Source organism: Lactuca saligna, chromosome 1 (genome assembly GCF_052625555.1).
Source record: "Lactuca saligna cultivar CGN05327 chromosome 1, ASM5262555v1, whole genome shotgun sequence".
Taxonomy (NCBI): Eukaryota; Viridiplantae; Streptophyta; class Magnoliopsida; order Asterales; family Asteraceae; genus Lactuca; species Lactuca saligna.
The window spans coordinates 126,145,740-126,159,129 of NC_136417.1; the positions used below are offsets into that span (position 1 = coordinate 126,145,740).

The 13,390-nt window shown below is 36.6% G+C and overlaps 1 protein-coding gene across 2 annotated transcripts; it reads left to right on the plus strand.

The window, feature by feature from the left end:
• The first annotated feature begins 4,958 nt into the window (after positions 1-4,958).
• Positions 4,959-7,842, plus strand: LOC145044198 (importin subunit alpha-1a-like). 2 transcript variants are annotated; one of them, XM_078993062.1, is made up of 10 exons: positions 4,959-5,189; positions 5,634-5,824; positions 5,935-6,025; positions 6,094-6,182; positions 6,253-6,387; positions 6,471-6,659; positions 6,736-6,905; positions 6,983-7,178; positions 7,262-7,401; positions 7,486-7,842. In XM_078993062.1, exons 2-10 carry the CDS (start codon positions 5,669-5,671, stop codon positions 7,745-7,747), a joined length of 1,428 nt encoding a protein of 475 aa, XP_078849188.1. In that variant the 5' UTR covers positions 4,959-5,189; positions 5,634-5,668; the 3' UTR covers positions 7,748-7,842. The 2 variants fall into 2 exon arrangements, with proteins under 2 accessions (XP_078849188.1, XP_078849178.1); XM_078993052.1 differs by having other exon boundaries at positions 5,646-5,824.
• Positions 7,843-13,390: the final 5,548 nt, after the last annotated feature.

The following is a 13,390-nucleotide window of genomic DNA, read 5'->3' on the forward strand; positions in this document are numbered from 1 at the left end:
CTCGTAGTGAAGAGGATATCATCGGAAGATAACCCAGCAGATCCGCTTACGAAGGGACTGAGTAGGGTTAAGCACTTACAACATGCTAGGAGTATTGGGCTGAAGGATGATATTAGCATAGATTAGATAGTATTAGAAACGTATAATAGATAAATGTAATTAACATTTGATGATTAAATAAAGAAGTTTTATTTATGAGTAAAGTTACTATCACATGTTAGTTGTTTAACTATTGTTTCACTTTGCATGTTTTGACTTCCAGAATAATTGAGTTTATTAGGAATAATCGAATTATTCAAATGGTCCACAATTGTTCATATGTTGGGAGTAGATATGAATGAAGATTGTCGTGAATTGGTGTGTAGAGTGTCTAAATGGTGTTAGACATAGCAAGAGTTGCTGCAACGTTCATGAGTGCTTATGAACTGGTTTTGAGCATTGGAATAAACCCGCGCTTGCTGGAATCACCTTATGGAATACGATATAAAAGGTGATCGCAAGACGATAATATCATATGGTCTTAAAACCTAGATATATGGTTTGTTATTTGTTAATTGATTGTGCATTGATAATGCGAAAACGCATCAGTAACTTGATGTTATAAATCGCATTGTTGTGTATAGTTGGTTAATGAATAAGTAAATGCATATAAGTCGAAGTTTATCTGTAAATTTTATCCTAAGAGGGTAGAAGAGATATCTTGGCCACTCGATGATTTGATTTGACTTATGTGCCGGGCCCGGTCAGAACTGAATTGATGTGTTCGATTAAGTTCTATGTCAAATAAATCGAAGATCGAGAAATCTAAATGCTAGACTAACCATTCCATAGGATTGTCAGCATGATATCTAACAGAGGACTGTACGATCCCTTATCTAAAGGACAAGATTGATTAGATCAGAGTTGACAGCATCTTTGAGAGCTACGATTGCAAACCGTATTATACTTGTATAGTTACTAGACTTATCCAAGTGGGAGACTGTTGGAATAGTGTCTAAGGCTATAACTATATTCGGTGGTGCATGGTCCTTTTGGGTTGCCTTCACCATAGCAACTTGAAGGATGATTTGTTAAGAGAGAGTAAATATTATAAGGAATAATATTTAGCTATTTGATTAATATAAGTCATAAATTAATTGGTATTAATTTGGTGACTTAAAGAGATTAATTAAATAAGAGGGTATAAACTGTCAATTGTTTGATAGTTAGACTTTAGACTATAAATCCATTAGGATGGACTTTGGACGGATTCTAAGAGCTTTAGGATAGCTCAAAATCGTCCATAAGGATATCTATGGAATGGATTTGGATAGCCTTAAGTGAAGATTATCCAATTAGGGTTTAGGGTGAAACCCTTAAGGAGTTTAAAGGTATAAATAGGCCCTTGGGATGTGGAATTCGTGTACAACCTTTCAGAACCTAAAGCAAGGAACCTCTGGTCGAATTCCATCCCCTCTCCTCTCTCCTAAATCATCTTGCTTGCTATTGGTGTTTGTAAGCCATTAGAGGAGTGACAATTGTGACTCTAGAAGCTCCAAGACAAGAAGATCAACAAGGAACTCAAAGGTATGATTCTAGATCTGTTTTAATGTTGTTGTTTAACCTAATTAGCCATTAGAAGTCTTGGATTCAAAAGCATGTTTATTAGAAAGCCTAGATCCAAGCAATAGGGTTTTGCATGCGCACATAGGAAAGTTCTTATGGCTAAAACCCAACAGTATGAACCTAGAATGGATGGGGCAGCAACCTCTCTTTTGGGGTCTCGGTTTATGCTTCCCATAAAAGAAATGAATAGAGGGGTTCAAGGTAGAGTGAGGAGGGAAACGTGATATTATTAAGATATGAACTGATTTTTCGCAGATTTTTCTGTACTTTGAAATCCAAAATTTGATCTTGTGAGTGTATTGCATTATTGGTTTATATTTGTGCATGTGGGTGCAAATCTGCTCAATTTCTTGTACTAGGTATTGCTATGAGATTGAATGTATTTTTGGTTGTATTTCTTTTTATACACATGTATATCTATACTCAAGACTTGTAGATACATATATATTTGATAAATCTAGTGCATGTGTAATTGAAGTGTGCTTGTGCGATTGAGGAGATAATCCAAAGGGAGATAGGGAGTTAAAGAGAGAAGGGTAATTTAAATTTGAAGTTTGGCTGACTTTTAAAAGTGAGAGTCTTCTTTTGACTTTTAAAAGGTAAACTGGGTGTTAAATATGTACAATTTATATTTGTGATGTAAGTTCCATTTCTCCGTGTCATCATATTGCCTCAAGAAATTTTTCTGAAAGTGTTTGCTTAATGTGTCAGTCGTTGTTGTTCCAAAAACATAGATGGGATTCAATTTCAATATACCAAACTCTATGAATTAATGTTTAAAGTTTCGAGGTTAATAGAATCATATTCGACAGATGGTTTAAGAAGTTTAGGATATTTTTAAAGGAAAATTTAAATATAATATATTTAATATACATTATAAACATCAAGTCACATACAATTTGGTCATTAATATATAGCGGTTCGCTGTGGTTTGACCACCGAACTCTGACCATTTTTTTTACCAATTGTTACAGTTATAACGCGTAAATTTTTGTTTTGATCATCTTTTCTCGTCGAAGCAGTGGTTGGTAATGGCATAGCAAATAATCAAGGTTTATTAAGGTTTGGTACGTCATAAGGTTCGATTTTTGGTGAGTTCGCGATCGGTATGTTTTGAGGATCAATTCTGCGTGTTTCTGGGTTTGGGCCTAGGATTTTATTGGGCTTTGAAGTCTAGTTTGGTCCATCCCACCTTGGATATTATGCAAGTGTTGTAAGTCTTAATCTGGATTACGACCCAACTATTTATTAGGACTTTATTGTTTAGTTAGCACGAGGATTAATCTAGTCTAACAGTCTGAGCGCATTTATCTGGGATTTTCAGCAGTTAAAGTGAGTTTTATTACCATATCCATGGGTTAAAGGCACCAATGCAGGTCCATTTCTTGTTATGTGGAATGCTTGTTGCCTTTGTGATAATTGTATGAAAGACCATGGGGGAAGCCCATAGCACTTGTATATGAGACCGGGATTTGGCCCTCAACATCGCAAGGAAAGACCATAGGGGTAGCCCATAACACTCGTATGTAAGACCAGGATTTGGCCCTCGGCGTTGTGAGAGAAGACCATGGGGGTAGCTCATGACACTTATATGTTTTGTGTATGTGGTACAGTGGGGAAACTCACTAAGACTTTCCTTATAGTTTGCATTTGTGGTTTCAAGTACTTCCGGTACTAAAGGGAAGGGTCCGACTTGATGCCGCACTTTTGTTTTCTTTTAAAAAATAAAAAATGAAATTTTTTATTCTTTTTTCGAGCTGTTACATGACGTTCTTTGTATCTCCGGAATCCTCTCGATGAGCCCTACAATTTTCGTTTAGGCCTCAATAGCTAGTTCTCACTCTATTTTAAATTCATATTTTAATAGACATTAGAGTGTTAAAGTCCATGCGAAAATAATAACTCTTTTATACGAACTTCATTCTCGACTATCTTTATATCGACATGTTCATACTTATGAGATCTCCGACTCCCATTTAGATTGTTTTGGCTAATAATCAACCAATTTTAATTTCAATTTCTGTGTTGCAACATGTTATATTAAAACTTTGAAATATTATAACTTCATCATACGAAATTAGATTTAGGCGTTCTTTATATGCACGCTCTCGCTTTACAATTACTACAACTTTCGTTCAGATTACTTACGCTAATAAGCAACATATCTCCGATTCACTTTTTGTTACATGCGTAGTTGTGTCGGGTTAATCGTGAAACTTCAAAGAAGCATAACTTCTTCGTACGAAGTCGGGTTTAAGCGCTCCTTCTATCCACGAGATAGTCATTACGTCTACTACATGTTTAGCTAATATTATTGACTATATCTTACATGTCTAGCCTAAATTTACAAATGTTACACCATGAATAGGCTCAAGGTTCACTTTAATATACTTTTGCCCTCTCACATCCTTTTAGCACCATGCATAGCCCAATTTAAATAAAGGAAATATAACAGAGTTCTAACCATGCTAACGTTAGAAAATTTGGGTTGTTACAGTATTAATATCATAATTAAACAACCCCTGAGATGAAGATAATTTATAGGGTGTGTGCACTACTATAGAAAACATGTAAATCATGGAAAGACAAGTATAAGACAATGCTAATTTTGTTCTTCACTCTCTCCCTCATATTTACTTCTGTTTGTTATGCTAATACCCTTGAAGATCTTGCATGATTGCAATTTTGTGGTGCGACTACAATACAACGACTTTATTTTGGATCTTTGGGTATGTTTTTTCAAGTGTATATCCTTATTCCCTAAAAAAATAAACCTCATTTATTGCATTGATCTTTATTTAGATCGTTCGACATTTTACGTAAATCGTAATGTTGCAAAATCATGGGTTTCTATTTGTAATACTAATTGCAAAAACTACTATGTTGTTTGACGAGCCCCAATACCACTAAAAGATTGAGACCGACAACAATTAGATGCCATAATTCCAAAAGATTATAGAAAGTTTTCTAATTTTAAGAGATTTAAGTGTTTTCGACTGTTGTGGTTAAAATAATGCAATTCTTGCTAACAAGTGACAAATGATTTTAGACAAAAAAAAATGGCTATATGAGAGACATATGGCCGTATGTGATTAAACATTAAAAATTAATATTAATGAAAAATCAGGTAGTTTTTAAATTGATTTTTGTGACCGGATGAAACTTATAAGAGCAACCGGTTCAAATACAATACCAGTTTTTAAACCGGATCAAACTGGATCCGAAACCGATTTAGGATGCCGAGTAGGTTATTTTTTATTTTTTAATTTTTTTAATTTTCTTTAGATAAAATCAAGGTCTAGGCACGGTCTAAACATAAAGTGTATATTGGGCCCGCCCGACCCAAGGTGGCAAGGTCTGCTCGCTGAATAAAAACAGACGACAGAAGCTGCGACATTCGCCGGGAAACGGAATCGCCGTTAGAGAGTCCCAAATCATCGCGCTCGCTTTCTCGCTCGCGTTCTCTTTTAGTTTTCATTCCAATAAGCATTTCGAATTTGGGAAACGAAGGGTGACTGCTGTTACAAGGCCTCTCCACTCCACAACCAGCTTCTTCTCCACCGCTGACTGCTGTAAGCCGTAATGTGAGTTCTCTTTTCTCTTGGTTTTATAGTTTTGAAATTCGCTTTGATTTGTGTTGGTTTGACGAATAGGATGGTGGTGCTGGTTGCAATGATATGATTATTTGTTTTGGATATATTTTTTTGTGCGTTGAGTGGAATGATATCAAGTTATTGATTTTTATTTGCAATTAATAAAGGTTAAGGGTTTTTGATTTTAGTTTTCAATTGAGTGTTGGTATTCATTGTGAAATTGGCAACAAATTGAGCGACTTGGTGTGACCTGGTGACCTCTGGTGTAGTGTGTCCGTAACATGTCGGTGAAGTGGATATTCGTAACATGTGGGTGAAGTGGATATTCGTTAAGTAAACATTGCAAATTAAAAGAAGTGAATTGAGTTTGAGTTGATTGACATACGAATTTGTTTGGAGATTTTGTGGAATGAAGGAGTTCAATTGTTATAACAGCTGTATTTGCAGATCTAAGGTTTTGGATATTGATAATGACGGCCCTTGATGCGGATATAGTTTTACGTCGCCGGAGTTACTACCAAATGACTGATTTTCACAAGAACTCAAGACTAGTGAGCATGGCTAAGAGGCGGAAAGAACTGTCGGTCCGTGATCATGGGATTGAAAGGTCCAACATCGTGAAGCAGGTTTGTTATGTATTTTTTGGACTTAAGTCGAATTGCTGATTATTCATGTACCGTAGGTTGCTATTGTTGTTTCATTCACTTAAACACATCTGTTTGACTTGTGTAAAAAGGATCTTGTCTCAATGGCTGCTAAAGTAAATTCGACTGATAGAGATCTGCAGCTGGGTGGAACTGTCCTAATTCGTAAACGCCTTATGTTAGGTATATATGTTTTACTACATGTATGTATGTATACGCACACACTGAATTGGTTTCATTTCATTTCACAGGACGACAAGAAACTGCAAAAGTTATACAACTTGGTTTGGTACCTCGCATTGTCGAGTTGTTAAGTAGGGAGGATTCTGCCGAGCTTCAGGTAATAATGCTATTTCTATCTCTGTTTGAGTATTTGCTTTTTAGCCTTATTATTATTCATTTTGTAACAGGTTGAAGCTGTTGGGTGTCTTTCTATCATTGCCTCAGGAGTAGTATATAAGTGGACAAAGGATGTCCTAGACAGCAGAGCGGTCCCAGCACTTGTAAAACTTCTACTTTCTCCAAAAGATAAAGTTCAGGAGCAGGTAACAACATAAATGCTTATGCTTGGTACATAATTTCAGAGGTGGAGGAAATCTCTCATTTATGACCTTGCTTCTTCTTACAGGCTGTTCATGCATTGGGAAATATAGCTGGAGATTGTGCTGAAAGCCGCGATCATGTTTCTGCCAACGGTGCGTTGACTCCTTTGCTTCGTTTGTTGCTTGAGAAGGATGCTAAGGATCCCATTCTAAGAACTGCAAGTTGGACATTGTCCAACTTATGCGGAGGATATCCATTTCCTCCGTTTGAACAGGTATTGTCAATTGTCATATACGATATATCATATTTTTTGTTTTTTTGCTTTTTTGTAGCTGATTTTTGATTTGCAGACAAAAGCAGCTCTTCCGGTAATTGTGGATCTCATCAAGACCAAGGGGAAAGACAAAGATGTCTTGACAGACTTATGCTGGTCTCTCTTTTATATTTCCGAGGCTACTGCTGAGGGACATAAAGCGGTGCTTGCTGCCAAGGTCTCTCAACGCCTTCTGGAGCTTCTGAGGTCTGTCAACACTTTCTCCTGTTTGATTCCGTTTCCACCTTCCCTTTTGACATTTATATATTTTCTGTGATCTTCAGTCCTCAGCTCCCCGCTGAAGTTGCCAATGCTGCACTTTGTTGTGTTTGTAAAATCTACCTCACAAACGATCAAACTGAGGGTTTTATAAATCTTGATTTCCTTTCAAAACTGGCCAACTTGTTGCCAGTCAAGAATATGAAAGAGCAAGTGTGCCGTACAATAACTACTAGCATCATCACTTCAAGAAACAAACATGTAATGCTCACTGTAATACTGTATCCTTTGGGCTTTGATTCCTTCCTTGTATTTTAATCCATCTTGCTTTCAACATAATATAGGCTATTATTGAGGATGTGATCAAGGCTCAGTTACTTAAAAGGCTAATCAAAGAAGTCGAGAATGCACCGTTTCGGGTTAAAAGAGTCGCAGGACAAGCTGTTGCAAATGTCATTTTGTGTTCTTCACCGGAACAAATCAGGTTTCTACTCTCACCATTCCCTTATAAATGATATGTGACCCTCTCCTCCTCTCATACAGACTTACATGTTACCATGTTTCATAGGCGTTTCGTGGACAAGGACTGTGTAAACGCAATGGATATTATCCTTGAACTCAATGATTTGGGAAGCGTTCACCTTGCTTTACAAGGGATTAACAAGATTTTGAAAGCAGGCCTAGAGGAGCAGTTAGACGTTGAAGTTAGTTCCTCCTATGCAGCATCCTTTGCTGAAGCACCTGCCTTAGAAAAGATTAGGTATTTGAGTAGTCTACACGTGGGTGAAGTTAGTGATACTGCTCAACAGATTGTTGACATGTATATGTGAGCTGTGTATGACCTGTATATGTGAGCTGTGTATGCGAAATATGCATGCACCATAGGACGTCTTATACTTCATTTATGAGATTATTTCATTTCTCATTTCCTCTTAGTTGTAAAAAACCTTATTTCTTCAAACTTTTTGCTAATAATAATAATAATAATCAATTTTTATAATTTTTTGAAAAATGAACAAATTAGTTCGGAACAAGGAGTTATCTTTGGGATACTAGAGTTGTATTCCAAAGAGTATTGTTTTGTGCTTTATATTTTGTGTTATTTTTTTTTTAAATAGACTTTTGTACGTAAAGTAATATTTGTTTGTGTGTGTGCATGTGCTTTGTGTGTTCTTATATGGTTTTTGAAAAATAGCTATATTTATTGCAAAAATTAACAATCAAAAAGTAACAATTTTATAAACTTAAATATGTTTTAAATAATACTACAATGTTCATATAACAAGGGATGATAATTTAGCCCGTAAAAGTCGAACCAAACTAGGCCTAAATAAGCAATTTGATTCGGGTTCTAGGTATCCGAATAAAAACTTATTGTATCTAAATACCACAATGCTTATTCGGTTCTTGGGTTATTCAGTTCGGGTTAGACAAATAAAAACTTATTCGGTTCTAAATTCCGACCTGAATAAGCATTTCTCATTCCCTTTTTCTGATCAATAGAAATCAAAATCATGATTCACATTTTTGTTTTCGTCGTTCATAACAGAAAAAAAAATCCTACACTCGTTCTCTTCGTTTCTAAATCGATCAATCTTCTCATCTATTTTCAAACTCGAAATCATTTTTGTCGATCCTTCCTCTTGTTTCAAACTTTCAAAAATCGAAACTTACTATTGTATCTAAGGATTCACACATTCCTACTTTGCCTACTCGTAGAAAATTAGGCTCCAATTCAAGAAACTCAAGTAAGAAAGTAATTCTCATTATGTTAATCTACTATGTAAATGTTATTCTTTCAATGTGTTATAGTGTTATGTTAGTCTTTGAATGTTTTATGTTGATGTATAAAAGTACATTATTATTCTATTATTCGGGTTATAGAATCCTAATACGGTTTATTCGGGGTTTTTTTTTTTTTTTTTTTTTTTTTTTCCAGTTATATGAGGTCATTAATCATCTTGTACATGTTATTCGGGTAATAACCGAACCGAACGAACTCGTATTGGTTAATCGGTTCAGTTTTCGGTTCATGCGATTAACCTTATTCGGTTTTTGGGTTATTCGGGTGTGGGTCGGGTCGGTTCGGTTCTGACCCGAATAACATCCCTACATATAACATCCCAAAAATAGTAAGTAAAAGTTTCATGTTTAAATAACCCAAAACATTCATTCATTACTTCCCAAAAGATAATCAGTGTATTAAAAGTGTTTCAAATAACATCAAAGTAATATCAATGTCATAAATGCGGAAACTCCAGTGGATGCAATGTAATCATGTCAGGTACTTCCCTTTGGAACTGGTGTACCTGAAACATTTAACATAAACCGTAACACAAATTTTAGCGAGTTCATCAAAATACTATATACCATACATAACATAACCTGAGAGAGAACTAATAACCTCGAGGAACGAAGTTGACAAGTCATCCATGACTCCTCAAGTCCGTTCCTATTATCGACAAGTCTGTTAATAATGTTGAGCTTCTCCTAAATGAACAGAGTGTTCAAATTAAGCCAACAAATCAAATCCACGATAGGCAACATGGATGTAGTAGAATACATCACTCACACTCTAGGCCGAAGAACCAGAGAACTCAAGGAAGAACAACATGATAAAAATGGAACTATGCCTATACCATGCCAACATGTCACTTAACCAAAGAAAGGTTGTTACTCATGGTCATGAAATATATACACTAGAGTATAGAGTCCAACTGACCTAAAGCAGGCTGACTATCAAAGGGTGTGGGAAACTCCTAACCAGCTCGAGGAGTTAGCCAATCTGTTATTTAGACACTTCAAATCTCTAACAAGGTTACCTAAGACGATTAGTACCCTTAGGTTAAGGTTAGGAATCATGGGAAAAGAGATTATACGCAAACATTTATCTTTTTTATGTCTCTCTATGGACGAAGCTTTTCCATTACTAACCTTGTCCATGTTTGGAAGTGTAACAAGATGTAACTAGAATACAAGTGTTTACGCTATCAAGTTGTTTCCAATGTCGTAGATATTAACAATTGTCTCTCTATCAATTGAAATCTGTAGGATTTCAATCCGCTCACTATCATTTGAAATCGATAGGATTTCAATCCGCTCTCTATCATTTGAAAGCAGTATGTATTTCAATTATCTCCCTATCAGTAGGATTTCAATTATCTCTCTATCATTTGAAATGGATAGAATTTCAATTTTCTCTCTATCATTTGAAATCGGTAGGATTTTAGTTATCTCTCTATCATTTGAAATCTAAAGGATTTCAACTCTCTTTCTCTGTTATTTGGAAATCTATAAGATTTCAAAAATCAATCACTCTCTCTATCATTTGGAAATATGTAGGATTTCAGGAACAAGTTACACTAATACACTATCACACAATACGACCCATACGTGCTTGTTTATGACAAAATAGTTATTGGTATGTTTCCTAATCAATAATATTTATGCTTGCATATCTAGTTCTGATAGAAGCTTTATTGACCATAAGTTTAGAAACATGCTAAACCATAAATCCTGCAAACTTGATGAAGCTTACTCGGTAGAAATGGCAAACAACCAGTAATAAAGCACTTTAGAAATACTCACCAAATGCCTTCTCACACGGAATAACCACATCTTTCATGTCAACCTAATTTCTATAACCATGTCTTTCATCTTAACAATCAAAAAGTAACAATTTTATAAACTTAAATATGTTTTAAATAATACTACAATGTTCATATAACCTAGGGTGAGAATTTGTCCCAAAAACCCGAATAAGCAATTTGATTCGAGTTCTAGGTATCCGAATAAAAACGTATTGTATCTAAATACCACAATGCTTATTCGGTTCTTAAGTTAAATTTGGTTCGGGTTAGACAAATAAAAACTTATTCGGTTCTAAATACCCGACCTAAATAAACATTTCTCCTCCCCTTTCTCTGATCAACAGAAATCAAAATCATGATTCACATTTTTGTCTTCGTCGTTCATAACAAAAAAAAAAAAACCCTACACTCATTCTCGTCTTTTCAAAATCGACCAATCTTCTCATTTATTTCCAAACTTGAAATCACTTTTGTCGATCCTTCCTCTTGTTTCAAACTTTCAAAAATCGACCCTTCCTATTATCTCTAAGGATTCACAAATTTCTATTTTGTCTAGTCATGGAAAATTGGGTTCCAAATCAAAAAACCAAAGTAAGAAATTAATTCTCTTTATGTTAATCTACTATGTAAATGTTATTTTTTCTATGTATTATTGTACTATGTTAGTCTTTGAATGTTTTATGCTGATATATAAAAGTACATTATTATTCTATTATTTGGGTTATAGAATCCTAATACGGTTTATTCGTGTTTTTTTCGATTATCATTATCAAGTCCTTAATAATCTTGTACATGTTATTCGGGTTATTGGGGTAGTAACCGAACTGCACCGATTAATACAGGAACCGAACCGAACCCATATGGGTTAATCGGTTCGGTTTTTGGTTCATGCAACTATCCTTATTCGATTTTCAGGTTATTTAGGTTTGGTTTGGTTCGGTTCAGTTCCGACCCGAATAACATTCCTACATATAACGTCCCAAAAATAGTAAGTAAAAATTTCATTTTTAAATAACCCAAAACATTCATTCATTACTTCCCAAAAGATAACCAGAGTATCAAAAGTGTTTCAAATAACATCAGCGTAATATCAATGTCATAAATGCGGAAACTCCAGTGGATGCAATGTAATCATGTCGAGTCCTTCTCTTTGGAACCAGATGTACCTGAAACATTTAAATATAATAGTAAACACAAAGTTTAGTGATTTCCTCAAAATACCACATACCATACATAATATAATGAGTCTATTTCAACCCCAGGTGAATGCAATGGACGAAATCATAGTGTAACAGCCCGGAATTTCAGGTATTGCTTTAAACTATTTTGGGGCATATTTAGGAGGGGACTCGGCGAGTTGGTGCCTGACTCGCCGAGTAGGACCACGGTCTTGGACACAGATTCGCGACTGGACTCGACGAGTCCATTAGGGACTCGGCGAGTCGACGCTGTTCAGCTGAAACCCTATCCGTTTTGATTCTGGATCGTATATAATGTCTTTAGGGCCGTCATGTCTCGTCTTTTGGCCGATTGAAGATAACCTAAACGTCTGTGGGCATTTGGAGCAAGGGTGAAGACTAGTGGAAGCTTGAAGAGGTTGTTAGGCAAGAAGAGGCAAGGTTGTGGTCAAAGGAGGATCAAGGGGATTGAGCTCTGAAGGTTGGGGACACAGGGAACACGTTTTCCAGGTAATCCTCGGATCATTTCTGTAGTTTTGGTGTTGTACACGAATCTAGGGTTTAGGAAACCCATTTAATGATTAGATAGATTATAGTGTTGTTACAAGTGTTTAAATCCCAGTAATAGTATGTGTAAAGGTCCAGGAAGTCCCATATCTATATATTACGGAACCATGCGAATTACAGGAGGCAGTTGATTGACTGCATGGCGTGGACTCGCCGAGTCCAATGATCAGACTCGGCGAGTAGCTTGAAGATCCGCTTGGACTCGCCGAGTTGTTCGTTAGACTCGGCGCGTAGCTTGAAGATTCACTAGAACTCGCCGAGTTGTTCTTCAGACTCGGCGAGTAGCTTGAAGACTTACTGGGACTCGTCGAGTCGTTCTTTAGACTCGGCGAGTGGAGTCGGGGTGGCCCCGCGATTCTTTCACAAAGACCTCGTCGAGTCAAGGGGGGGTACTCGACGGGTAGAAAGGGGAATAACAGGGAAGTTGGGGAGGACGTCTAGACTCGCCGAGTCGCTGTTGCACTCGACGAGTCCGGCCAAGTTGACCGTTGACCTGTATGTAATTTCGTAGGGTCAGTGTCTTGTTTGATAAGATCATTAATAAAGGTATGTGGTATTATAGGGAGTCTGCAGATTAGCGGATCGAGTGCGAGTAGCTCCAAGGGTTTATAGCTTGCATACTGCGAGGTGAGTTTCCTCACTATACTTCACCCGGAAGGGTTTGACTGTGTGACCGGAAGGTCGTATGTGATATATGTGATTTATGCTATAACTAGAAAGGTAGATGCTATAAATGTTATGTATGTTTACACGGGCCGGAAGGCGATATGTTATGTGGTAGAAGGATCAGGTATGAAGTATGGTATATGTGCTACGTGTGTTATGTTATATGTGTTATGTGTTGTAAATGTTATGGGCCGGAAGGCAATATACTATGGGCCGGAAGGCAATATAATACGGGCCGGAAGGCGATATGTTATGGGCCGGAAGGCGATTAAGTTACGGGCCGGAAGGCAATGTTATGTGGACCGGAAGGTCAGGGCCTGGAAAGGCGTATGTGTGTAAGTCGTATACTGGGGAACTCACTAAGCATTTATGCTTACAAGTTGTATTTATGTGTTTCAGGTACTAGTGATGACCGTGGGAAGGCGCCGGCGTGACGCGTACATACTGCCATTGTTGGAGACCTTGGGGATTC

Excerpts from the sequence above, each read along its gene's own strand:
- LOC145044198 (XM_078993062.1), top strand. The coding sequence starts at position 5,669 with ATGACGGCCCTTGATGCGGATATAGTTTTACGTCGCCGGAGTTACTAC. Across the intron at positions 5,825-5,934 it reads GGTCCAACATCGTGAAGCAG|GATCTTGTCTCAATGGCTGC; the intron begins GTTTGTTATGTA and ends TTGTGTAAAAAG. Across the intron at positions 6,026-6,093 it reads TCGTAAACGCCTTATGTTAG|GACGACAAGAAACTGCAAAA; the intron begins GTATATATGTTT and ends TTCATTTCACAG.